General features: G+C 39.5%; 2 protein-coding genes across 14 annotated transcripts in view; one reads left to right on the top strand and one right to left on the bottom strand.

The window, feature by feature from the left end:
• Positions 1–26,081, bottom strand: part of AKNAD1 (AKNA domain containing 1) — a 48,003-nt gene extending 21,922 nt beyond the window's left edge. For all 9 annotated transcript variants that reach the window (XM_081487188.1, XM_081487189.1, XM_081487187.1 and 6 more), the window contains exons 1-6: positions 25,942–26,081; positions 19,002–20,095; positions 16,933–16,972; positions 16,619–16,767; positions 16,459–16,521; positions 7,930–8,099 (exon numbers count right to left, since the gene is read on the bottom strand). In XM_081487188.1, the coding sequence (XP_081343314.1) occupies positions 7,930–8,099; positions 16,459–16,521; positions 16,619–16,767; positions 16,933–16,972; positions 19,002–19,988 (1,409 nt within the window). In that variant the 5' untranslated portion in view covers positions 19,989–20,095; positions 25,942–26,081. The remainder of the gene's footprint in view (positions 1–7,929; positions 8,100–16,458; positions 16,522–16,618; positions 16,768–16,932; positions 16,973–19,001; positions 20,096–25,941) is intronic.
• GPSM2 (G protein signaling modulator 2) overlaps positions 18,941–27,867 on the top strand; it is an 82,983-nt gene continuing 74,056 nt past the window's right edge. For 2 of the 5 annotated variants that reach the window (XM_081487202.1, XM_081487203.1), the window contains exons 1-2: positions 26,196–26,489; positions 27,138–27,222. The gene's annotated coding sequence lies outside the window, so the exon portion shown is untranslated. Of the gene's footprint in view, positions 19,019–26,195; positions 26,490–27,137; positions 27,223–27,867 lie in introns of those variants that run through there. The other 3 variants (XM_081487207.1, XM_081487198.1, XM_081487204.1) reach the window with 2 other exon arrangements.

Here is a 27,867-nt window from a genome sequence, read left to right as displayed (position 1 = left end):
ACAGGCACCTTATTGGGTATGCAGTCCATATTCTTACTAGTAACAACAGTTCTTGAATATAGCATTGATTTACATTTTAACATGATCTGTCTTCAGACAGGAAGGATGATGGCCACGCACCCTGACAGACATCCTGTTTATAGTTTCACTTCAAAGGCCTGGACTCTCATTCTCTTTATTTTCTTCGTTTTATTGAGATATAATTGAAATACAGAACTGGATAAATTTAGGTGTACAGCATAAAGATTTGAATTTCATCATGAAATAATTATCACAAGTTTAGTGAACATCCGTCATCATGTATAGACATAATATTAAAGAAATAAGAAAAAATATTTTGTGTGTGTAATAAGAACTCTTAGGACTTATTCTCAACTTTCATATATAACATACAGAAGTGTTAATTATATTATGTTGTATATTTCTAATTCTTATTTTGTTATTCATTAGCTGTGTATCCTTGGGCAAATTATTTAATCTTTCTGTGTCTCAAACTATGAGATAATACCCTACTTATGTGGATCTGATTATTTTGAGGTCCCTTACAGTTAGTTCTAGGAGCTATAATTCTGGGAAAATAATGATTTATAGCACTTGAAAAAGAATAACATGAAAAATCTGAATAATTTAATAAGCTCAATCCATAGGTATATGTACATATAGGTATTTGTGTATATATGTATAGTTTAGGGCTTCCCTGATGGCTAAGATGGTAAAGAACCCACCTCCAAGGCAAGAGACTCCGTATGTACATACGTAAATAAGTATCTATATTTTGCCCCCAAAGAATTAATTTTCCCCAAATTCATTAAAATTATTAAATTTTATCTATTACCCCCAAAAAAGTATCAATAAATTCCAAAACTTTAAAAATTACATCACAGCTGTCTCACTCACTAAGATCAAAAACAATGCAAAGGTGTTCCTTCTCACCACTCCTATTCAACACTGTACTGGAAGTCCTACCTAATGCAATAAGACAAGGAAAGGAAATAGAGTATACACATTGGAAAGGAAGAAATAAAATTGTCCACAGATGACATGATTGGGTAGAAAATTCAAGAGAATCAACCAAAAAACTTTGAAACTAGTAAGCAATTATAGCAAAGTTGCAGGGTGCAAGGTTAACATAGGAAAGTCAATCACTTTCCTAAATATCTTTGATGAACAAGTGGAATTTGAAATTAAAAACATAGTATCATTTGCATTAAGATCCAAAAAATTCAATGTGGATTGGCCAGAAAGTTCATTTGGGTTTTTCATATTATCTTACAGAAAAACCTGAAGGAACTTTTTGTCCAACTCAAGTATAAATCTAACAAAATGTGCACAAGATCATTATGGAGAAAACTACAATACTCTAGGTGAACTCACAAAAGCAAATAAATGGAGAAATGTTACACATGCATGGATTGAAAGACTTGATAGTATCAAGATGTCTGTTCTTCCCAACTTGATCTTACCAATCCTAGTAAAAAAAAAATGCTGGCAACTTCTTTTGTGACTATTGACAAACTTACTCTAAAGTTTATATGTAGAGACAAAAGACCTGAAACAGTCAACACAATACTGAAAGATAAGAACAAAGTTGGAGGACTGACAGTACTCAACCACAAGACTTACTATAAAGCTATAGAAATAAGGCAGTGTAGTAATGACGAAGCACAGGACAAGCAGATCAACGGAACAGAAAGCCCATAAATTGACCCACGTGTAATTAGTCAACTGATATTTGGCAAAGGAGTAAAGTCAAAAGAATTGAGCAAAGATAATCTTTTCAACAAATGGTGGTTGAACAATTGGACATTCATCACAAAAAATCAATCTAGATACAGACCTTATATTCTTCGCTAAAATAAACTTGGAATGGATCATAGGCCAGGAATAGAAGGAACCTGTTTAGGTATAAAATGAGTTAGGAAATTTTTCTTTTTTTTTTTTTAATGTTCCAGGAGAATTACCTAAAGTCTTTGTTGAATTCACCCATAATCCCACTTGGATTAGGTGTCTTTGGGAGATTTTTTTGTAATCTTTTCTAGTTTCCTCTTGTTTTTAGTCTTTTTGGATTTCCTACCTCTTTTTGAGTAGATTTTAATAATTTATATTTTCCCAGAGACTTGTCTGTTTCATCCAGATTTTAAAATGTGTTGGTAGGAAGTTGTTCAATCACAGTCAATCTAAAATTTTTCTTCTGGTATTTTTCCTTTCTCATTCTTAATGTTATTTATGGTTTCCACTCAAACTTTCCATTGGCTATTTTATAGATATTTTCAAAGACACTATTTTATTTTATTGATCAAATTATTTTATATTTTATCTATTGCTTCTTTTTATGAATCTCTTCCTTTTAGAAGTTTATTTTATTGTTCTTTTTCTGCTTTCCTGGTTTGAGTACTTAGTTTATTGATTTTGAACTTCACCCCCCCATATTAAATGCATTTTAAAACTATGTATTTTCTTCAAAGTATAGTTGTTTTTTTTTTAGCTACAATACGTTGGTTTTCATATGTTGTTTTCTCATTTATTATTGACTTGTAGATTAGTCCTAATATCTATTTTTATTTAATGCAATAATTATTTAGATGTGTTAATATTTTCCCAGTTAATACTTTTTTTAGAGCAGTTTTAGCTTCTCAGCAAAATTGAGAGGAAGATACAGAGATTTCCCATATATTCTTTGCCTCTACACATGCATAGCCTTCACCATTATTGACATCCACTCAGGGTGGTACACGTGCTATAACTGATGAACCTACATTGACACATTGTAATCACCCAAAGTCTATAGTTTTACATTGGGATTCACTCTTGGTGTTGTATGTTCTGTACGTTTGAACAAATGTATAATATGTATCCATCTTTCTGATATCATATAGAGTGCTTTCACTGCCCTGAAAATCCTTTGTACTCCACTTATTCAAACTTCCACCTATCCCAACCGCCAGCAACCACTATTTTTATTGTTGCCATAGTCTTGCCTTTTCCAGAATTTCACATAAATTCATGGAATCATGCAATATAATAGCCTTTTCAGATTAGTTTTTTTCTCAGTATTAAGCATTTAGGTTTTTTCCATGTCTTTGCTAACTTGATAGCTCATTTCCTTTTAGCACAAATGATGTCCCGTTGTCAGAATATACTATAGTTATTAGTATAGTCCATCTATTGAAGGAAATCTTGGTTGCCTCCAAGTTTTGACAGTTTCGAACACAGCTGCTTGAAACATTTGTGTGCATGTTTTTGGACATAAGTTTTTATCTCCTTTGTGTAAGTACCAAGGAGTGTGATTGCTGGATCATATGGTAAGAGTATGTTTAGTTTTGAAAGAAACCACCAAATTGTCTTCCAAAGTGGCTACAGCATTTTGCATTCCCACCAGCAATAAAGGAGAGTTCCTATCGCATTACATGCTCACCAACATTTGGTGCTTTTAGCATTTCAGATTCAGGGCACTGTAATAGTGTGTGTAGTTGTATCTCATTGTTTTAATTTGCATTTCCCTGATGATATACAATATAGAACATCTTTTCATATGTGTTTTTGCCATCTTTTACATATGCTTATTTCCCTTTTTCGTATTTTCTTCAGTGAGGTGTTATGATCTTTAGCACTTTTTTATTGAGTTGTTTGTTTTCTTATTGTTGTAAGAGTTCTTTGTGTGTTTTGGATGACTAGGCTTTTGCTAATATTTTCTCCCAGTCACTGTTTTGTCTTCTCATTCCTTTTACATAGTCTTTCATAGAGCACACTTGTTAAATTTTAATGAAGTTTAGCTTATCAACTATTTATTTTATGGGTGGTGACTTTGATGTTGTATCTCAAAAATAATCACCATAACAAAGTTCATCCAGGTATTCTCCTGTGTTATCTTTTAGGGGTTTTACAGTTTTGCCTCCCCAAAGACCCCAAATCCAAGTGGGATTATATGAATGTTCAACAAAAATGTTAAGTAACGCTTCTGGAACACAAAAAGAAAGGGGAAAATATCCCAACTCACTTTATGGATAAACATTAGGATATTTATTAATATATTTCATTATATTAATAGATTAAAGGAGATTAAATAGACTTCTAAATCCCATGGATTAAAATTTTTCCTAAATTAAAAAAAATCTCATTTTAGTAATCCAGGAATAGAAGGAAACTTTCTTGATAAAGCTTATCTACTTGAACCTACAGCAATCCTCATACCCAGTACCATTTGGAAGAATTCCCAATACCATTAGGAATATGAGAAGAATGGTTGCTTTCATTAGTATTGTGATTATTCAGTACTGTTTTGGAAAAAATAGCAAGTGAAGTTAAGAAATGTGATATAGAAAAGTTGGAGAGAAGGAAAGATATATAAATATTTAGGGAGAAAAGGGAAGATGAGGGAACCTATCATTTGCAGATGCTATGATTGTCATACCTAAAAACTAAGACAATCAACTGAAAATCAGTGAAATGCTAAGAGTAGAATTGCATCAGGTAGCCCCACATAAGTTAAATTTATAATTTTCTTTATTTCCTGTATATGAATTATGGGAAACATCTATTAACAACACAGAGAAAAGTCTAAAGTAGCTAAGAACAAATTTAACAAAACATGTATAAAATCTACATGAAAAAAACTTGCTGAAGATGTTTTCATGGAAATAGGATGAGAATACTCATTGCAAAGATTTTAACTTTTCCTGAACTAATCTATAAATTCAGTGAAATCCTAAACAAAATTCAAATGGAATTTTATTGAAGAAAATTGGTTCCTAAAACTATATTTCTCAATAAAAGTGACTATCAATGAAAAAATAAATTTGAGCTGATTATGAAGTTAATTAGTAAGAAGAATGAATAATAATAGCTACAGAAAGTTTAAAAAAGGAGAAACATTAAAAAATATACTTAACCTATAGTAATTTAGAACTATGTGGTTAATGCAGAAATAGAAATATAGATCAGTGGGGAGAATAAAACCAATCCCAAAACTGGGCTTCCCAGGTGGCGCTAGTGGTAAAGAAAAAAACCCACCTGCCAATGCAGGAGACATAAGAAACATGGGATTGATCCCTGGGTTGGGAAGATCCCTTGAAGGAGGGGACATGCCAACCCGCTCCAGTATTCTTGCCTGGAGAATCCCATGGACAGAGGGGCCTGGTGGGCTACAGCCCACGGGTCACAAAGAGTCAGATGATACTGAAATGACTGAGCACACAGCATGCGTGTGTGTATTAATACACATGGAGGTTTTGTATATGATTAAAGTGGCTTTTCACTAGTAAGAAAAGGCTGCCCTGTTTGGTGAGTATTGGGACAAAGATCTAAGCATGGAAAGGCAGACTGATAAATAAAATATAGGAAAATATGCTCTAGTCTGGCAGGAAGAAGGAAATTCAGCAGGCAGCAAGGAGACACTAAAGATTTAAAGGAAGTGGAATCATGGAACAAACTCTCAAGGTAGCAGGAAGAGATGGGCTCAAGGACCAAGACTGTAGATGTTGGAAGGTGAGTGAAGAAAGAGGAGGTGACAACATGGAGATCCAGAGGTAGAGAAAAGACATTTTTTTTGAAGAAATCTGTGATCTTTTCTGTAAAATAGAAGACAAGAGTATATGCAGATAGTATCAGAGAGAAAGAATTGATGGAGATAGAACTCCATTTCTTGACTCCTTGGTTTCTGGTGCTAGTGTGTGAAAGAATCAAATAGCTATCAGACTACATTCTGACAAACAAGATGGATGAAATCCAAGTATTTTTGAATGCTACCTTTCAAAGACAACAATAAGAAGGTGTTAAGTTGGCTTAAAGCTCAACATTCAGAAAACTAAGATCATGGCATCTGGTCCCATCACTTCATGGTAAATAGATGGGGAAACAGTGAAAACAGTGGCTGTCTTTATTTTTTGGGCTCCAAAATCACTGCAGATGTTGACTGCAGCCATGAAATTAAAAGACGCTTACTCCTTAGAAGAAAAGTTATGACCAACCTAGACAGCATAGTAAAAAGCAGAGACATTACTTTGCCAACAAAGGTCCGTCTAGTCAAGGCTATGGTTTTTCCAGTGGTCATGTATGGATGTGAGAGTTGGACTATAAAGAAAGCTGAGTGCTGAAGAACTGATGCTTTTGAACTGTGTTGTTGGAGAAGACTCTTGAGAGTCCCTTGGACTGCAAGGAGATCCAACCAGTCCATCCTAAAGGAGATCAGTCCTGAGTGTTCACTGGGAGGACTGATGTTGAAGCTGAAACTCCAATACTTTGGCCACCTGATGCGAAGAGCTGACTCATTTGAAAGACCCTGATGCTGGGAAAGATTGAGGGCAGGAGGAGAAGGGGACGACAGAGGATGAGATGGTTGGATGGCATCACCGACTCAATGGACACGGGTTTGGGTAGACTCCAGCAGTTGGTGATGCACAGGGAGGCCTGGCGTGCTGTGGTTCATGGGGTCACAAAGAGTCAGACACGACTGAGCAACTGAACTGAACTGAATAAGAACACAATAGCTGACTTAAGCAGTTTGTCCATTAATTTGCAGAATTCTTTCACTTACAGAAAGCCATTGACAATGGCCTTGGTAGCCATCATTTAGAAGGTTTGCAACATGGCAAGACCTTGAGGGTTGGACTGGGTTCTGCTTTTTGCCATTTGAGAACAAGAGAAGCTGACCATGCTTGGCTTGCTCTGAGGGGAGTTTTGGGAGAGGCCAAGTCTTTTTCTTGCTCCAGTGTTGAAAGCTTTTCCTGTATATGGGATATAATTGCAGTTGAAACACTTTTGATTTATACCAGGGCCAGGCACAGTGTGGGTGTAACTAGGATATAAATAAGGCCTTGCATAGTTTTGGTCTTAATGTGCACAGAGGCCTGTCTTTAAAATGACTGCCAAAACAAGTGGGATTTCTTGGAAAATAAATATCTTCATTCTATTAGTTTTTAAACAAATAGTGAAAGCATGTGGAGACCTTTTTTTTTTCCCAAGAGAAAAAAAGCTTTTGGGGGGAAAAATCAATATTAAAACCACATCTTTATTGTCTAATTACTCAGTATTAAAATAACCATAGACAGAGATGTCATTCATTTTGAAGAAGTAAGATTGTACTTTGGGAAAATTACCTCAGGACACTAGTGCCAAAATATAAACCATTAAAATATTTTGGCATCAAGAATGAATTCGTGTTAAAATACTATGAATAGAAAGAGCTGAATTTACAAATATGAAGCCTACTAAATGAGTTCTTTAGATTCATACCAGGAAATTACATGGAAACAACCCTAGCCTTGAGTCCTGGAATATATCTTTAAAATTATTCAGATTGGAGAGAGCAGAGCATAGGGCCATCAAAATGGCCAGCTGGAATCCTCAACATGATTGTACACTCAAGTTTCTAATGTGAATTAATTCAGGAATCATTTGACTTCAGGTTTTAACATTTTGCCTTTATCAAGATTTGTGGGTCCCTCACCCCAACATTAACCAACCTAAGAGTGATTCTTTCCTGTCTGCTATCCCTTGGGTATTGTCTGTGGATAGGGAAAAAGAGGGACAGAAAAGAATCAGGCAGGGGAAATAAGGGCAGGAATGAGGTAAAGGAGAGGGCAGGGCAGGGCAGGGGGAACCCGGGGAGGAGAGGGTCCTCTGGGCTTAGCAGATGAGCATTTCTAGGGTTTTCTTGTGCTCTTCTGAGTCTCAGGACCAATTATCATGACATCCAGCAAAATTCAAGGCAGTGGCACAATGTCTCCTCCAGAGAACAATTGTTCATTTGGGACACTCTACCTGGGTCGGTTCCCCCCCACCCAGGACCGTACACAGAGCAGGAATTTCATACTGCTTGCTGCATGGGGTGACACCAATTCAGTGGTGACACTGTTTTTGCTGACCCGAGACCAGTAGCTCTCCAAACACTAGGCCAGCAGCCCCAGCAGAATCCCTCCTGAAGGAGCTCACCTCTGACACTTCCACTTCACAGAGGTGAAGTCTGACCTTTCTGGATCAAAGTCATTGACAGCTGGGGATTCGTGCTTGTGGACTTGCTCCTTCAATGTCAGGTGCTTCTCCTTGTTGGCTAGAATCTCCTGCTCCAGCTGTTCGAGGTGTCCCTGCAGTTTCTCCAGGACCTGTAGCAGTGACACACAGGAATCATTCACGTGTAAGCCCATGAGTGTAGTAGTAGTTTTTTCTCCAAAACACAATGTGGGTGTACCCTACAGGAGTGTTAAATGAAGCCACCATCCTTCTCCTGACAAGTGTTTTGTTTCAGAGTCTGACATCTAAAATACAGACAACCCAAGAGCCATCTTAACATTCACAACACCCCCACAGCACATAGCTGAGAGTTATGGTGACTTCTGATTTCTCTCCTAGAACCCACTCAGAGGCCTTTGAATTTTGTTAATGGGATGTTAATAATCCTACATATTTGCAGAATAATTTTGAGCTTATAGAGCACTTTTCCATTCATTATCTTATTTAATCCACTATCAGTGTTGTAAATGTCACAAAGTAGGTTTATTATCCCAGTTTTATAGAGGAGGAAATTGAAGCTCTAGAAGGTATGTCAGAAGCCACATAGAACTTAGAAACCATAAATGCTTGAGAAGGATGGGGAAAAGGAAACCCTCTTGGTGGAAATGTAGACTGGCATAGCCACTATGGAGAACAGTATGGCAGTTCATTAAGAAAGTAAAGCTAGAGCTACCATATGACACAGCAATCCCATTACTGGGCATAAAACCTCAGAAAACCATAATTCAAAAAGACACATATACTCCAATGTTCACTGCAACACTGTTTATAATAGCCAGGACAGGAAAGCAACCTAAATGTCCATCAACCAATGAATAGATAAAGAAGATATGATGCATATTAACAACAGAATATTACTCAACCATAAAAAGGAACAAAATTGGGTCATTTGCTGAGATGTGGATGGACCTGGAATCTGTCATACAGAGTGAAGTAAGTCAGAAAAACAAATATTGATGCGTGTATGTGGAATCTAGAAAAATGGTGCAAATGAACCTACTTGCAGGGCAGGAATGCAAAAGTAGAGAATGAAGATTGGATAGGGCAGAGGGATGATTGGGAGATTGGGATTGACATGTGAACTGCCATGTGTAAAACAGATTGCTCCTGGGAACCTGCTGTGTATCACAGGGAGCTCAGCTCAGTGGTTTGTGATGGGCTAGTTGGATGCAATGTGGTGGGGAAGTGGGAGGAAGGTCGAAGAAGCAGGTTCAGTTCAGTTCAGTTGCTCAGTTGTGTCTGACTCTTTGCAACCCTATGGAGTGCAGCATGCCAGGCCTCCCTGTCCATCACCAACTCCTGGAGTTTACTCAAACTCATGTCCATCGAGTCGGTGACGCCATCCAACTATCTCATCTTCTGTCATCCCCTTCTCCTCCTGCCCTCAATCTTTCCCAGCATCAGGGTCTTTTCAAATGAGTCAACTCTTCACATCAGGTGGCCAAAGTATTGGAGTTTCAGCTTCAACATCAGTCCTTCCAATGAATATTCAGGACTGATTTCCTTTAGGAAGGACTGGTTGGATCTCCTTGCAGTCCAAGGGACTCTCAAGAGTCTTCTCCAACACCACAGTTCAAAAGCATCAATTCTTCGGCACTCAGCTTTCTTTATAGTCCAACTCTCACATCCATACCTGACTACTGGAAAAACCATAGTCCTGACTAGATGGATCTTTGTTGACAAAGTAATGTCTCTGCTTTTTAATATGCTGTCTATGTTGGTCATAACTTTTTTTCCAAGGAGTAAGCATCTTTTAATTTCATAGCTGCAGTCACCATCTGCAGTGATTTTGGAGTCCAAAAGAATAAAGTCTGCCACAGTTTCCACTGTTTTCCCATCTATTTGCCATGAAGTGATGGGACCGAATGCCATGATCTTAGTTTTCTGAATGTTGAGCTTTATGCCAACTTTTTCATTCTCCTCTTTCACTTTCATCAAGAGGCTCTTTAGTTCCTTGCTTTCTGTCATAAGGGTGGTGTCATCTGCATATCTGAGGTTATTGATATTTCTCCCAGCAATCTTGATTCCAGCTTGTGCTTCCTCCAGCCCAGCATTTCTCATGATGTACTCTGCATATAAGTTAAATAAGCAGGGTGACAATATACAGCCTTGACGTACTCCTTTTCCTATTGGGAACCAGTCTGTTGTTCCATGTCCTGTTCTAACTGTTGCTTCCTGACCTGCATACAGATTTCTCAAGAGGCAGGTCAGGTGATCTGGTATTCCCATCTCTTTCAGAATTTTCCACAGTTGTGATCCACACAGTCAAAGGCTTTGGCATAGTCAATAAAGCAGAAATAGATGTTTTTCTGGAACTGTCTTGTTTTTTCGATGGATATTGGCAATTTGATTTCTGTCCCTCTGCCTTTTCTAAAACCAGCTTGAACATCTGGAAGTTCATGGTTCACATACTGTTGAAGTCTGGCTTGGAGAATTTTGAGCATTACTTTACTAGTATGTGAGATGAGTGCAATTGTGCAGTAGTTTGAGCATTCTTTGGCATTGCCTATTTTGGGGATTGGAATGAAAACTGACCTTTTCCAGTTCCATAGCCACTGCTGAGTTTTCCAAATTTGCTGGCATATTGAGTGCAGCACTTTCACAGCATCATTTTTTAGGGTTTGAAATAGCTCAACTGGAATTCCATCACCTCTACTAGCTTTGTTCGTAGTGATGCTTCCTAAGGCCCATTTGACTTCACATTCCAGGATGTCTGGCTCTAGGTGAGTGATCATACCACCGTGATTATCTGGGTCATGAAGATCTTTTTTTGTACAGTTCTTCAGTGTATTCTTGCCACCTCTTCTTAATATCTTCTACTTCTGCTAGGTCCATACAATTTTTGTCCTTTATTGAGCCCATTTTTGCCTGAAATGTTCCCTTGGTATCTCTAATTTTCTTGAAGAGATTTCTAGTCTTTCCCATTCTGTTGTTGTCCTCTATTTCTTTGCACTGATCACTAAGGAAGGCCTTCTTATCTCTCCTTGCTATTCTTTGGAACTCTGCATTCAAATGTGTATATCTTTCCTTTTCTTCTTTGCTTTTCGCTTCTCTTCTTTACACAGCTATTTGTAAGGCCTCCTCAGACAGCAATTTTGCCTTTTGCCTTTCTTTTTCTTGGGGATGGTCTTGATCCCTGTCTCCTGTACAATATCACAAACTTTCATCTATAGATCATCAGGCACTCTGTCTATCAGATCTAGTCCCTTAAATCTATTTGTCACTTCCACTGTATAATCGTAAGGGATTTGATTTAGGTCATAGCTGAATGGTCTAGTGATTTTTCCTACTTTCTTCAATTTAAGTCTGAATTTGGCAATAAGGAGTTCATGATCTGAGCTATAATCAGCTCCCAGTCTTGTTTTTGCTGACTGTGTAGAGCTTCTGCATCTTTGGCTGCAAAGAATATAATCAATCTGACTTCGGTGTTGACCAGCTGGTGATGTCCACGTGTAGAGTCTTCTCTTGTGTTGTTGGAAGAGGGTGTTTGCTCTGACCAGTGCATTCTCTCGGCAAAACTCTGTTAGCCTTTGCCCTGCTTCATTCTGTACTCCAAGGCCAAATTTGCCTGTTACTCCAAGTGTTTCTTAACTTCCTACTTTTGCATCCCAGTCCCCTATAATGAAAAGGACATCTTTTTTGAGAGTTAGTTCTAGAAGGTCTTGTAGGTCTTCATAGAACCATTCAACTTCAGCTTCTTTAGCATTACTGGTCAGAGCATAGACTTGGATTACCGTGATATTGAATGGTTTGCCTTGGAAGCAAACAGAGATCATTCTGTCATTTTTGAGATTGCATCCAAGTACCGCATTTTGGACTCTTTTGTTGACTATGATGGCTACTCCATTTCTTCTAAGGGATTCTTGCCCACAGTAGTAGATATAATGGTCATCTGAGTTAAATTCACCCATTCCAGTCCATTTTAGTTCACTGATTCCTAAAATGTCAACGTTCACTCTTGCCATCTCCTGTTTGACCACTTCAAGTAGGAGGAGGTATGTGTATACATATAGCTGATTCACTTGGTTGTACTCCAGAAACTAACACAACTCGGTAAAGCAATGATAATGAAAAATAAATTAATAATCCAATAAAAAAAATTGAAGTTAGAGGACCTGGGATTGAATGACTTGGAGGATGTGATGGAGCAGGAATATCAGGAAATTTAGCCAGAAGCTTTGAGTAAGTCCTCCAGATGTAGCTCATGCAGATGAATATTTAAACTGTGCAGGTCAGGGTCTTGATGTATAGAGGCTACAGCTGTGCAGCCCCAGTCGCTAAGCATTCCCTGAGCACTGCCCATGTTTAGTCCTGTGCCCAGACTGTGAGAGACACAAAAGTTGTATCACGCACAGTCTCTGGTCTCAGAGATTTTATTCCAGTTGGAAAAAGAGACTGTGGAATAGAATACTTTGCCATGGCTCAATGGAAGAAGTGAGACTTAACTCAGGATAAAGGATGCTCAAGAGGGCTTGGACCAGGCAGTATCGGTGAAAATGGAGAGGAAAGGATGAATTGGAGAGATATTACTAAAGGCAAGAATGCTGCATCATGGGGTTAGAGAATCAGAAACACCAGAGTTCAAGTTCAGGTTGTTACCTACTAATTGTATGATTTCAGTCACCTTGAAGTCTAAGCTTCAATTTTCGTGTTTGAGAGCATAGTAGCCCTCACCTCATACTGTGAAAATTAAATGAGATATTGCTTAGCACCAGGAGCATGGTACACACTCAATAGATGGTAACTATCATCTTCATTGTTACTCTTACTACTATTAAAATAAATAAACAAGTTTGGCATTTGGCCAAAGGGCATAAAAAATGGCAAAATGTGGTGCATGTTTTCCGTTTTCCTCCAGATCCATGCTCCGTCTTTCTCTATGCCCCAGCCGGGAGGCTGGCCTTCAATGGAGTGTACAAACAGGCCCCAGTGCCCTTGGTTTTGGTTGGTTTCAGTCAATGGAAGGCAACTGCAGGAGAGAGGAATTGAAGAAGAATGAGGTAGGGTCTTTATTTCCTTGATTTCCTCCTGCCTGTATTATCACGGATTGGCTGTGTCTCTACCAAAAGCCACGGAGCTTGTCAGCTACTCCTGTAACTACTTACTCTCCTCATGCACCATTATCTGCTCTTCCTCCGTCCCTCTGCCCCACTTTTCCTTCCATGAGGTCCTTTCTGTCCCTTAAGTGGTTATAAAATAATACCTTCCTAAACCCTCCTCAGTTCCTCCATTGGAGTAAGTCATCTCTTTCTTGCCAGGACCCTGACTGACGCTATAAATCTCACAGACAGTATGCAGATTCCTAGCTTGGGAGGTGGGAAGAATATGAATCCCCCAACAAAAACAAGGAATTTGAAAAGGCTAACAAGTTTGAATGAAGATGTCAATGTTGGACAAGGTACAGTGTTCAGTGAGAGCAAGAGATCCAAAGGAAAATCAGCACCAGCACGTGGCCTTATAGATGAGAAGTGAGGACTAGTCATTGGGAATTGGTAGCATGGAAATGGTGGTTAAAGCCATGAGAAGGAATGAGGTGTTCAAAGGAAAGAGAAAAGTGAAGAAAGCCAATTATTTATTATAATTTGGAATCTCGGAATTTTAATTGTGTTCTACCCTCAGAAAAAGTTAGGACATAGTTTTCTTACCATAAATGTACTTCATTGAACTCACTCAACTCTAAGATAGGCAGGCATGTGAAAGGTTTAAGCTTGTACAGTCAACACATAGAACCAGGATGTCTGTTCCAAAATCCAGATGCTTTCTATATATGCTGCTCATGCTGAGGAGGTTAGGTTTAGCCCTGTCTGGCCTTCCTTCACTGAACCAAATGGGCCTGGAACTCTCAGGCCAAGGCTAACACTGTCAGAGATCACCTCTCCTCTTCTCTGGGTCCCAACACGAATCCCCACATTCCCTCTAACATAGGAAGAAACTTCCTAAACTGAGGCCTTGGAAGGCTAGTGCCTTGAACCACTTTCCTCTGCTTTGCTTGGCCCTTTAAAAATTTATGTTCTCCTGGTTTCTGAAAGCCTGGGTTTTAGAAGGGCTTCTCTGATAGCTCAGTTGGTAAAGAATCTGCCTGCAATGCAGGAGACCCCGGTTCGATTCCTGGGTTGGGAAGATCTGCTGGAGAAGGGATAGGCTACCCACTCCAGTATTCTTGGGATTCCCTTGTGGCTCAGCTGGTAAAGAATCTGCCTGCAATGTGGGAGACCTGGGTTAGATCCCTGGGTTGAGAAGATCCCCTGGAGAAGGGAAAGGCTACCCACTCCAATATTCTGGCCTGGAGAATTCAAGACTATACAGTCCATGCGGTCGCAAAGAGTCGGACATGACTGAGCGACCTTTCACTCACTCACTTTACTTTATCATTCATTCCTTAACTCCTGTGATCTGGCTTTGGTAGATCCACCACTTCATTGAAATCAGGGCTGCCGAGGTCCCTCATGATCTCTCAGTGGCCAAATCCAATGCACATCTTGCTTTCCTTCCTTCTTTGAAGTCTGGATGGTGTGGCCCACTCCCTCCTTCTCAGAACCCTCTTTTCTCTTGGCTTTTGTAGCTCTGCCCCTTCCAGGTCTGCCTTGACCATTCTAGTTTCTCCTTACTGATCTCTTACTTGCCCCTGGTTGCTGTTTCCCATGACTCTACCTTGAATTTCTTCACTGCTTACTCCACTTGTTTGCCTGAGCAATCTCTATACTGCACAGCTTCAACCCACAGCTGTACTGAAATTTACATGTCTGACCCAAACACATCCTCTGAAGTTCAGATCCGTGGCTCTAATTGCCTACTGGACCCCTCCAATTGGATGTCCTACAGGTGCCTCAAAATGTCCCAAATGAACTTGACATCTGACCTCCTGCCTGCCTCCCACACCCATTCTGAACCGGATCCTCCACATTTATTCCTGACCTTGGTTAGCCAAGCTAGAAATCTGGCATGCATCCAAGCCTCCTCCCTTCCCTTTATTTACCCTGTTCAGTCTGCCACCGCTTCCTTAAACTCTTAGATTTGTCCCCCTCTCCATCCTTATTGCCAGCCTTGGTTTACGACTTCATAATTTGTTACCTGGATTATTATTTTCTAGCCTATTTCCTACTGTCTTGCCCCCATGGTGGTTGCTGTTTCTCAGCTTTAAACCCTCCAGTGTTGCCCCGTCATGCCACCTCAAGATGAAATTAATCTAAGCTCCTTAGCATAGCATAAAGGCTATGGTGCAGTCCTTATCTAAGGACCTGTCTCCAGTCTCCTCCCTTCCCTGTGAGCTCCATCTGGTCAATTATACTGCCACACGGTTCCTCACACTCTCAGCACTGACTTGCCCCTGTGCCACTGCACCTGCTGATTCCTTTTCCTGAAACACCCTTTTGCCCTACTCTGCCATATTCTTCCTACCATGCCCAGTCCAGAAATCCCTTCCAGGAAGCCTTCCGAAGTACTTTCCCACCGGCCAGGGTGAGCCTCTTCCGTGCTGCCGTTAGCATCATATGGAATCATAGGTAACCTTCCTCATGCTGCATGTTGCTTGTGGATTTACTGGTCTGTTGTTCCCAGGAGTCTATAATTCACTTGAAAAAGGGACTGTTTCTTTGTCTTCAAATTCCTGGTGCCTAATGCAGGGTCTGAGTCATAGGGAGTACCCCACAAATGTTGTTGAATGAATGTGAGTTATTTAATTCATATGATGAAAGAATGATGAACTGTGTGTCTTAGCATTTGAATCTTTCTAGTTTTTTGTCTGTGTCTGGCTTCTGAAGCACAGCCTGTCCTGACCTTTGCCCGTGTCCTTTGTGTCAGGACATCTGACCACCCATCTCGCTGCTGGTCCAATGGCCTAACTACAACTTCACACATCCCTGGTTCTAGCAGTCTCAGCTTTTGCCCTATTGCCACACTCGACTTCATATGACCCTGACACTGATGAACGAGGCTTTGGGTTCCAATGTAAAGTAGTGATTTGATAAAATGTGACAACAAGCAAGGATGTAAAAGCCAAAGATTTTGATCTGAAAAGCATGTATTCAAGATTGACTTTAAGGTTTTTTTAAGTTTTATATATTTAGTTTGCAGATACCAGCAATTTTTATAGCCTGTGTCCCCCAGGACCCATCAAATCTGGTTGTGCTTGCCCTTTACAATAGCTGACATATTGTTTTCTTGAAGCTACCATGGTTTCAGATTTATTATGGGATGACTACTGAGGAAAAACAGCCATACAGATCCCCCGGAGAAGGAGGAAGGGCTAAATATATATTGAAATAGAAAGCTCTACTCTCTTTTAGTCCTTGTAAGACAAAGGTAGCTCAATCTTCAGTAAAGTTTTTCTTACCAGAACATTTCTACCCCCACCAATGTAGACAAAATATGATGCTATAAAGTCATTTGTGTCATATTTTCCCATGTCAAATTCCTTAATAAAGATTTTTGAAACATGATAAAATTCATTACCAGCCTTCTGTGTTGAAAATGATAGGGAGAATCCTGTGCTATGCATTTGGAAAATTCTTGTACCTGCAGTGAAAACAATGCAATATTTCATTAAGGGCCTGGCGTCTTATATTTGAATTTGGTTACTTCTATTTTTCATAATAAGCTTTAAAAGTATTACTTTAGCCTTCAGTTGATCAGTCTGTTCTTTTAACTTCTGACACATCTGCTTCCCCTGGGATATCTTTTGAAATATGTAAGAAGAACTCAAGGAAGGGTCTTCCTGAGAAGTCGATGGCAACTTAGAGAGACTCTGCTCAGATTCCATTCCTATATAAGAAGGAATAAATTTTGGCTACCATTCATCTCAACTGCACTGAGGTTTTGTTAAGTACTGAAAACAGAAGTCTGTGGCAATCACCACCATTTGCTATTTAAAAAATCTCTTTTCAAAAGGTGTATATCTAAGTCAAAGAGGTTTAAAAATACTAGTACCTGAGAGATGTTCTTGGTGGATATGTACTGTGGGCTCCATCTGCACAATGAAAGGATAAGAAAACATTACTGTTGATATTAACCATTATGTAGGATGACCCAATGTGTTCTGGTCATCATGGAGGCCACCCAGAGTTATGTCAAGAGCTGAGGCCCTGATACCAAGGTTGAATTCCACTCTGACACTTATCTGCTGGGTGATCCAGAGCAATTATGTCATTGCTATAAACCTCAAATTCCTCAGCAATAAAATGCAGATAGTAACAGAACCTACTTCATAGTGTCATGATGAGAATTAAGTGTTACCATAGTATCTGGCACATGGTAAATATTCAATATGTTAGCTGTTACCGTTACCATGTTTGATACTATTGTATGGAATACTCAAACCCTTCTCCTACAGTTCAACCACAGGCTCCACCAGGGCAGGGACCTCTGTTGGTCTCGTCACTGACTCTCTTTCTAGTGCTCTCACTAACACCAGATACATGGTGGCTAGTGTCTGGGAGCAAGAGAGTGACTTCACACAGGACATACCCTTTTCTACTCACCACCAGCTAACTGGATGAGAGTTCAAATTTCAGAGTGATTCACCTTGATTGTCTTCCCATTGTTCCCAACACACACGGCTCACAAACACACTAGAGACAGCCAATGCTGTGGTCAAACTAGACTGTGGTTATTAGGAATATCTCTAGTATATGATGGCTATGGTAACTACAGAGTTCAGTTCTCCAACCTGAATGGACAGGACAAGAGAAAAGAAGATGCCCCACCTTCAGACTTCCATTACCAGAGACAGATGAACTTGATATTCATTCTGCCCCTACTACCCACAGGGCACTGAGAACTGTGCCCACCCAAGAGCGTTCTTCTGCAAGCCGAATGAGGAATGTGGAGACTTCCCAGTGTCACAGGGGTACATATTTCTCTAAGACTGACAGAAGCATCCCGGTCAAGGCCGAATGGGCTGCTGACTCCAGGTGTGTGTTTGTGTGTGTGTGTGTTGAAGGGATAAGGGAGGTTCTATTCAAATTCCCCAGAAGATAGATAAATAAACTAAAAAAAAAAAAAAACTAATTCCCCAGAAGTTTCAGTTAAAAGAAAAGGTGGGTGAAGGGGTAGAAATAGAAACAGGCGGAGAGTGTTCAGGCAGGGTGCCCTTCATAGACTGCTTAAAAGAAAATCATACAGTCCTGGCAAAGTGCCGGAGAGCTAAAGTGTTTACTTTGATCATTAATGTGAACTTAACTACAGAACCTCAAATAGTCAATGAGATCCTCAGCCTCAGCATTTGGGAAGGTGGGTGGAAGGATGGAAAGATGGAGAAAGGGGAAAAAGTATAAATTAAATGTTAACAAAATGTTGTACTAAATAGTTACCTGTCTAACAATCTTGAAATGTGTTATTAAAGATCATAATTCAAGTTAGCATTCATAACCAAGGGCATAATATATGCAAACACCTGGCCAGGCCTCTGGGGGAATTTGGGTGATAGAAAGATGAAGACGAAGTAGCTGCCTCCAGAGCCTTGAAATCTAGTAGAAGGAACAGATGTTTAGAAATTGTAATGATGCAAGCAGGCTGAGACAAGCTCTGACAGAATACTTAACAAACATGGATGGAAAAGACTGGTTGTGGGATTCTGAAAAGTCTTATGGCCAGTGTGGAGTTGAAGGAGACCATGAAAATGAGCAGGGGTTTGATAAGCAGAGGTGGGATGTTCCTGGTAAGGCAGGAGCTCAGAGAGCGTGGGGCCAGCCCACTAACTGAGGATGACTCCTGGGGGAGGGGAGCTGAGTTCAGAAGGCTAGGATGACAGGAAAAGTGGGGAAATGCCAATTCCAGATTGAAGCATTTGGATTTTATTCGGGATTATTGTTAGTTCAGTTCCAGATTCTTCTCATGAGGACACCCACTGAGCTCCTGAGAGGTCAGGGTACCGGACTAGAACTAGAATTTAGAACCTCAGAACTACAACTTAGTTCCCTGCACCTTCTGAAGACCCACACTCATATGGATGAGCAGTGGTCCTGGGGGTGTGTTTCCTGAAGACTGCTTTCACTTACCTCTACCAGTTGTGAAGGTTCAGTAGTTTCCCACTTCTGCTCTTGCTTTTCAACATAATTTGATCTAGATGTGCTTTCGGAAATATCTTGCCCACCAGCTGACTTGTCTCTCAATTTAGGAGAAAAGCTGGCTTGTGGATCTGTTATAAGTGGTTTGTCAATCATGTTATTTTTAGGAATTTTCACTTTGGGAGCAACCTTAGAGAAATTAGAGAACCAGTAATGAACTTGACTATGGCCATATTTGAACTTGTTGCCAGAGCTTGCTTTTTCAGCCTGTTTCTGAGGTGTCTGCCATAGGCAACTTTTTTGTTTATCACATAGACTCTTGATTTTAGTTAGAAAATTTGAATTTTCCTCATGGTTGCTTTCTCCAGAAGCCACTAACTCATCTGAATCAGAGGTGTTTTCTTCTGTCATGGTCGAAAAACAACTGGGCTTATTGCTATTTTCATCATCGCTTTTGGAGTTGAGTTGGTCAGTGAGCTCTGAGGATTGTTCTGTAGGCCAAGAATTCTTAACATGCCACACAATAATATTTTTAATAATAGCTTCATCAAAACTGTTATTATGAGATATCTCTGGGAGAGTTTCACAATTAATGCCTTGATCTTTGGAGAATTCTTCTTTGCAAAGGCGATGGAGTAAAATATTGGAAATGTTTGACTTTGAAGTGTCTTCCTGATTAGCTGGAATAGGAAGATTTACGGTGCATTGATTCTCTTTATCACATGTTTTGCTGACAGCATTTTCAGTCGTTTTATCCAAAGTCATGGTCATATCTGCCTCTTGGCAAGTCTCTCTATGTGTAGCCTTTTCTTGAGACTCATCTTCTGTTAAATTCATTTGATTTGAGACATCAAGGATGTCATATCTTGAGGTAAGATTGTAACCATGGTATATTTTAACTTGGGAGAAACCCTCATCATAAGGCAAATCCTCCTGTTGCTTAGAAGTTGTATCTTCCAGGAAATAGGCTTTGTCCATGTATGTGCAGCCTGACCTCCTTTATCAGTTGCTCCTGATCTTGATGTTCTTAATTATAGCAATAGATCTTCTGGTTTTCATTAATTGTCTTCACTGTGTGTCCTCATCTGTGCAAAATGAAAAGAACATCATTGTTAAATATAATTTATGTAATGTATGAAACTATGCTTATCCAGGCATCTATGCCAGATCAGAGTGGATGTTTTCCATTTAGAGAAATGCAGTTATAACATGAAAGCAGAAAACTCTGCCAAGAGGAACTGGTCCTAAATATTACATGAACATAATTGATGGTATATAAGCAAGGAATTAGAAAGGAGGGGGGCTAAATATTTTGTTCATTAAACTTTGAGGGAGACATTGGTTTTCAGTTAATGATCAAATGCTTATCAACTTCTCTTGGAAGTACTATTTGAAACTTGTGCTCCCAAAATAGCAGCTTGGGATGCAAGTAAGGGATTGATTTTTTTTTTTAAGTACCATGGCTGTCCCTTGTCCACATACCACTGATAAGCCTCTGTGTGTGGAACTGAGAACTGGATCAGCTCAAACAAACAACCGACCTCCTCTGTTTTAGTGCTTTTTCATCTGTCTCCCCCTAGACATTCTGGTCCCGTTCTTCTGGTCTTCCCTCATATGTTGCCGAAAGGCAGAGAATGACTGACAGAAATATGAACAAGGAACAAAAAGTTCTTTTGAACACCTGGAGGCTAGTCTGCCTTCAAGCATTCCTCTTCTGATTAGAATCCAGACAGAACCCAGTTCAAGAGGCTGCCTTGCTCTGAGAAGGAACTTATGGTTGCCAGAGAGGAAGAATAAGGGGAAGGGGTAGTTAGGGAGTTTAGGATCGACATGTACACACTGCTATATTTAAAATGGATAACCAAAAAGGTCTACTGTATAGCACAGGGAACTCTGCTCAGTGTTCTGTGGCAGCCTGGATGGCAAGGGAGTTTGAGGGAGACTAGATACTGTATGTGGATGGCTGAGTTGCTTTGCTGTCCACCTGAAACTATCACAACATTGTTAATCAGCTATACTTCAATATAAAATAAAAGTTTTTAAAAAGTCTGCAAATAGCCAATGTTGACAAGGATGTGGAGAGCGCTTCACCTTTGTGCCATTAGTGGGAATGTAAACTGGTGCAGCCACTATGGAAAATAGTATGGAGGTTCCTCAAAAACCTATAAATATAACTACCATATGATCCAGCAATTCCATTTTGGGGTATATATCTGAAAATAAAATATCAGTTCAAAAAGATAAATGAACTCTAAACTTCATAGCAGCATTATTTACAAGAACCAACCCAGGTGTCAACAAATGAATAGATAATGAAGATGCGGTGTATATATACACATATATGTATCTATAGATCTATAGATACATATGTATAGGCTCAGACAGTTAACAAATCTGCCTACAATACAGCAGACCCAGGTTCAATCCCTGGGTCAGGAAGATCCCCTGGAGAAGGGAATGGTAACCCACACTAGTATTCTTGCCTGAAGAATTCCATGGACAGAGGAGCCTGGCGGGCTATAGTTCATGGGCTCGCAAAGAGTTTGGACACGACCAAGTGACCAACACACACGATGCATAGTGGAATATTAGTCAGCCATAAAAGTTAAATTCAACTTTTTTCAACAACATGGATGGACATAGAGTTTATTGTGTTTAATGAAATAAGTCAAAGATAACTTATCATTTATACATAGAATCTAAAAAATGAAATAAAACAGAAATAGACTTGCATATATAGAAAACAATCTAGTGATTATCAATAAGAAGAGAGAAAGGGAAAGAGTCAAATCAGCAGTGAGGATTAAGAGACACCAACTACTGTGTATAAAATAAATAAGTTACAAGGATCTGTTATACAGCATAGCGAATAGAACCAATATATTATGATAACCTTAAATGGAATATAACGTGTAAAAATATTGAATTACTATGTTATATGCCTGAAGCTGAAATAAATTTGTAAGTCAACTGCAACGAAGATGAGTTTGCCTTGCTCTGAGTAGTCCTGTCAAGCTGCCACAGTCTGGTGGTAGTAGCATGTCTTAGGGATACTCCTGAAAATGTTCAGAGCAAAACCAGTTGCCATTTGGTATGAGTCTTTTATTCTTTTGAGGAGCTTCCCTAGTGGCTCATACAGTAAAAAAATCTGCCTGCAATGCAGGAGACCTGGATTCAATCCCTGGGTCAGGAAGATCCTCTGGAGAAGGAATTGGCTACCTACTCCAGTATTCTTTTTTTAAAAAAACTACTTACTTATTGGCTGTGGTGGGTCTTCACTGATATGCGGGCTTTCTCTAGCTGTGGTGAGCACAGTCCTCTCTTCGTTGCAGTGTGCGGGCTTCTCATTGTGGCGGCTTCTCTTGTGGTGGAGACAGGCTCTAGGGCACAAGGGCTTCAGGAGTTGCAGCTGGCAGGCTCAGTGGTGGTGGCGCATGGGCTTAGGTGCCACGTGGCATGTGGAATCTTCCCAGACCCAGTATCAAACCAATGTCCTTTGCATTGCAAGGTGGATTCTTAACCACTGGACCATCAGGGAAGCCCCTACTCCAGTGTTCTTGCCTGGTGAATTCCATGGACAGAGGAGCCTGGCGGGCTACAGTCCATGTGGTCACGAAGAGTCAGACACGACTGAGTGACTAACACTTTCACTGTATTCTTTTAAATAAAATTGAAAGCATCCATTTAAATATCTCTTCTTGATTTATAAACTTTTGGGACAACTTTATAGAAGTAGTCAAATTGCCTCCAGTTTTAGCTGGAGTAACTGAGGCTCTGAGTCAACCAAGAGACCACAACCACTGGCCAGCCTCCCTTGCCCATATAATGACAGGGGTGGAGAAGCAGATCTCTGAGATCTTCTCCCCCAGCTAAATTTTTATGAGTCTATAACTTGTGCTTTATTATATAACCTAAAAAGCTAAAGGAATATGTTTGACCAAAAAAAGTGAGCTAAATTCTCTGAGGGGGAAAAAAAAGGACTAAAACTAAAATATGGTAAAGGTATCTATAAAACATTGTACAAAAATTTGAATTTATAGGTCGGTGTCAATGTTAGAGAACTCAAATAAATGTATTTTGTTTAAAGAGAGAAATAGAAAGAAAGAAAAAGAACCATCATCATCACTGCAGCATTACTTTAGCAGCCTAACATTTACTGTAAAGTGAGGTGTATGAACAGAATTATAGGCTACTGCAACTGAACTTGAAGAACAAGGGAAATGCTTCCCAGGAAGGTCAAAAGCACGGAGGGAAAGTAGGGGTTGGGAGACCAGGATTTGAATTCTGGCTTCTCTACTCATTAGCTCTATGCCATCAGGCAAGTTACTTCACTTTTCTGAGTTTTAGTTTCCTCTTCTGAAAAAGAAGAATAATAATACCTAGTTCACAGGATTGCTAGATGAACGTGAGATAAGGTATATAAAGTTCTGAGATAGTGTTTGGCACAGAGTGAGCAATCAATATGGGTAGTTTAAAAATGAAAAACAGACCCAGTCTCAGTGTTGGAGTGCTGAAGAATGCCCAGTACAGAAAACTAGCTACTTTTTATCTGTGGCATATTGGCATGATAAAGGAAGAGATGGCATATATGAGACATGACCTCTATAGGAGTCTCAAAACTACTTTAAAAAAATCTACCTGTAAATGAATTTATTGTTTGATGGTGAAAACCATTACAAAATATTTTTTTTTAATTTTTTCTTTAGAGTTGTGTACTAGTTTTATTTTTTGTTTGTTTTCTTTTTTTAAAATTAATTAATTTATTTTAGTTGGAGGCTAATTTTAAATAAAGCTTTGTCTAAGTTACCCTGATAACTCAGTGGTAAAGAATCTGCCTGCCAAGGCACAAGACACAGGTTTGATCCCTGGGTCAGGAAGATCCCCCAGAGAAGAAAATAACAACCCACTCCAGTATTCTTGCTGGGAAATCCTATGGACAGAGGAGCCTGGCAGGCTACAGTCCATGGTGTCGCAGAGTCAGACACGACTTAGTGACTGAACAACAACAACAAAGTTTATCCATTATATGTATAATAGTTTGCATATGCCAATCTCAGACTGCTCATCCTTCCCTTCCCCAACTCCCCTTGGCAACCACAAGTCTGTTCTCTATGTTGGTGAGTCTGTTTCTGTTTCATAAATAAGTTAATTTGTGTCATATTTTAGATTCCACATATAAGTGATATCATATGATATTTGTCTTTCTCTTTCTGACTTACTTCACTTAGTATGATCATCTCTAGGGCCAACCATGTTGCTGCAAATAGCATTATTTCTTTTATGGCTGAGTAGTATTCCACTATATATACACACCATATCTTCTTTTTTTAAAAATAAATTTATTTATTTTAGTTGGGGACTAATTACTTTACAATATTGTAGTGGTTTTTGCCATACATTGACATGAATCAGCCATGGGTTTACATGTGTTCCCCATCCTGAACCCCCCTCCCACTTCCCTCCCCATCCCATCCCTCTGGGTCATCCCATGGCCCCAGCCCTGAGCATTTACACCATATCTTCTTTATCCATTTATCTGTCAGTGGACATTTGGATTGTTTCTGTGCCTTGATTACTGTGAATAGTGCGGCTATGAAAATAAGGGTTCATGTATGGAAGATGTCATATATATATATATATATATATATATATATATATATATATATATATACACACACACATATGTATATAATAAGAAAGAATGACACCCTGCCATATATACGTGTATATAATAAGAAAGAATGCTGCTGCTGCTGCTAAGTCACTTCAGTGGTGTCCAACTCTGTGCAACCCCATAGACAGCAGCCCACCAGGCTCCTCCGTGCCTGGGATTCTCCAGGCAAGAATACTGGAGTAGGTTGCCATTTCCTTCTCCAACACATGCATGCATGCTAAGTCGCTTCAGTCATGTCCGACTCTATGTGACCCTATGGACAGCAGCCCACCAGGCTCCTCTGTCCACAGGATTCTCTAGGCAAGAATACCGGAGTGGGTTGCCATTTCCTTCTCCATAAGAAAGAATGACATCCTGCCATTTACCACAGCATTAATGGACCTTGAGCACATTGTGCTAAGCGAAATAAGTCAGACAGAAAAAGGCAAGTACTGAATGATATAACTTATATGTGGAATCTAAAAAGGCCAAATTCATACAAACGAAGAGTAGAATGGTGATTAGCAGCGGGTGGTGGATGGAGGGGTAAGACATATGTTGTTTAAGGGTACAAACTTGCAACAAGCCATAAGTAAGCCCTAGAGATCTAAAGTAAAGTATAAGGAATACAGACAACAATATTATAATTATCAAACTTTCTAAGAGGCTAGAACTTAATTATTCCAACCACTAAATAAATGATAATTATGTAACATGATAGAGGTCTAGTTATCACTACAATGGTAATCATATTACAGTATGTAAATGTATCAAATTAATATATTATATACCTTAAAATTATACCTTGTAATATGTCAAAAGATTTTAATTTTTAAAAGTTGCCTAATTTTTGAGAGGGAGAGCACCTTTAAATGCCTACAGAGAAAAGAAAGATGAATTCTAAGATTTGCAGGACTTTTCATGACCCAAACTGTGGCCCCCAAACTCATCCTCATGCCTTCTTTCTATCTTGAAGTGCTCATTGCTGAGATCCAAGCCCTTCTTGCTGGAAAAGACCCTTTGTTAGCCAGATCCTAATTTCTAAAATATCATTTTGCTTAAACTGATAAAATTTATTTTTTGCTATGACTCTTAAGGAAAAGAAAGAAGAGCAACCACCAAGAGAAGCTAGAAGCCTGAGAAACTCTCCCATTACACACAGGAAAACAGCTTCTATTATTATTAGCATTATTTTTGTGTCTGCTTGCAAGATTTTAAAAGGATTTTTTTTCTGCCAAAGGACAAGCTACATCCTTAGAATTGAAAAGTGCCCCTTACAGGTAGCTGGGAGGAAGTGGACCATCTTCCCATGTCAGTATTCAGCTCTGTCTTGAAATCCCAAGGCGTATCCAAGAGGTTCTGATCAGAACACAACAGAACATTTCTCTAGAACCCAGTTTGATTTACTGAGTTCAGGCGAACCTGTGTGGGGCCATAGCTGCTTTTGCAGCTATCCTAACCATTATGTGCTCAGCAATAGCTCACAAATCACCCTCCGAGTGAACACTTGGAGCAAACGCAGCCAGCACCTCACAGTGACCCGGCCCTGAGGAAACAGCTCAATCATCCCCTAACAGGGATGAACAGCAAAGTGCTCACCATGCTGACATCTATTCCCTGTGTGGTTTACTTTATTATGAAGTCTGAATTTGGTGCCTAAGTACTGGCCTGACCTCACTAATATCTCTAGTTTAAGAGAAGAAGATAGCCATGGCTGGGATGATTGTTAATCTGATGGAATCAACTAAGAATGTCTATAGATGGAAAAACCAAGACACCTTAGTGATGGAGTCCAAAGATGGTCGGGGAATCGTTGTTTCTGGCTGGTAGGTGATGTTTGTTCTATTTACCAGGCCCATTTAGTGGTAATACAGATGTTACACACAACGTTATATATTAGAGGACTGTTTTCATCTTCAAAGAAAAACTGTGGGGCCGTGTGGCTGTGTCAGTCTCTTAACCTCGTCCCCATTACCCTCTGTGTTTAGACCTCTGTTAGCCTCTATCAGGGTGTATCTGGCCCAGAGGCAGTGGATAAACAGGCATTCTTGCCACCAACACTTCTCTGCCTCCTTCCGCTAAGGAATTTACCACTCAGATCCTGAACCCTACTCTTCCAAGATCGACCCTACTGACTGGAATGAAAATAGGAGTTGAGTGTTGGAGGCAATGATGCAATAATCCAAAATCTTCTTACTTCTCTATATGTGTGTTGTTAAGAATGTGCCTAGATTACAGTTAGGAGCTTTAAGTACAAGATCCAATGATATGTTGAACCCATAAATCAATACTCTCTAAGTCTTCAAACAACACATGTTGCAGTCAACATGAAGCGATAAGATGACAGCAGTAGCAATAGAAACTCACCTCCATCCTAGGATCTCTGGACATCAAGCAGTGAGCTGCTTAAAGGATCTTGCAATACAGATGAGCAATCCTGTTATTCTAAATCATCTTTCTTCTTTCCTCAATAGTTGAAAGTTGGCTGCAATTGAATAATAGAACAAAGTCTGAGCTTCAAAATCATGCCGTGTCTGCTGCTTCTGGGTCCCTTTGACTGTAAGAAATCAGCTTTGAAGACTACATAAGGAGGCTCTGATGTGACCTAAGCTCGTCATTTTTCGTTGTCTTTTAAAAGCATTCAAAAATATTTAGTTTGACTCTGTTTTAATTTTCAAATTTTCTCTATTCCTAGCTTAAGATTCCTATTTACCCAAAGCAAATAGGAGATATCTCGGCGTAGTATATCCCAGGCTATGCCTGGGATAGGTCAGGAAGTCATGGATTTTGTATCCAATGTATGGTGTTTCTAGATTAAAACATTTTCAAAGGTAATGTGATACAAGGCTCCCACTGCCATGACTGCATTTGATTATGCTCTGGTTGTCCGTATCCGCTAACTCTATCTCAGAAATGTGGAGTGCTCATGAATGCAGTGTCTGTGGCCGTAACCACACACCATTCCACATGGCGGTCTGGCTTCATCTTGCTATTGTCGAATGTCAGAAGGAGAACACTGCGAAGGAGCAACAGACCAACCCAATCCTCCCTTGAGAGCTGATGTATTATTCATAGTCAGTCTCAGTGATGTGGGCCTTCCATGAGTGTATGTGAATTTGATGACCAGCTGCTACAAGTTATTTATCCTGAAACTATTTTAAAAGAACAAAAAAAAATCCTTTGAAACTGAGCAAATCAGCATCT

This window comes from Giraffa tippelskirchi, chromosome 5 (genome assembly GCF_054371585.1).
Source record: "Giraffa tippelskirchi isolate mGirTip1 chromosome 5, T2T-mGirTip1v1.2.pri, whole genome shotgun sequence".
Lineage (NCBI taxonomy): Eukaryota > Metazoa > Chordata > Mammalia > Artiodactyla > Giraffidae > Giraffa > Giraffa tippelskirchi.
Note: the sequence above shows the minus strand (reverse complement) of the source record. Positions and strands in the feature narration are given on the sequence as shown.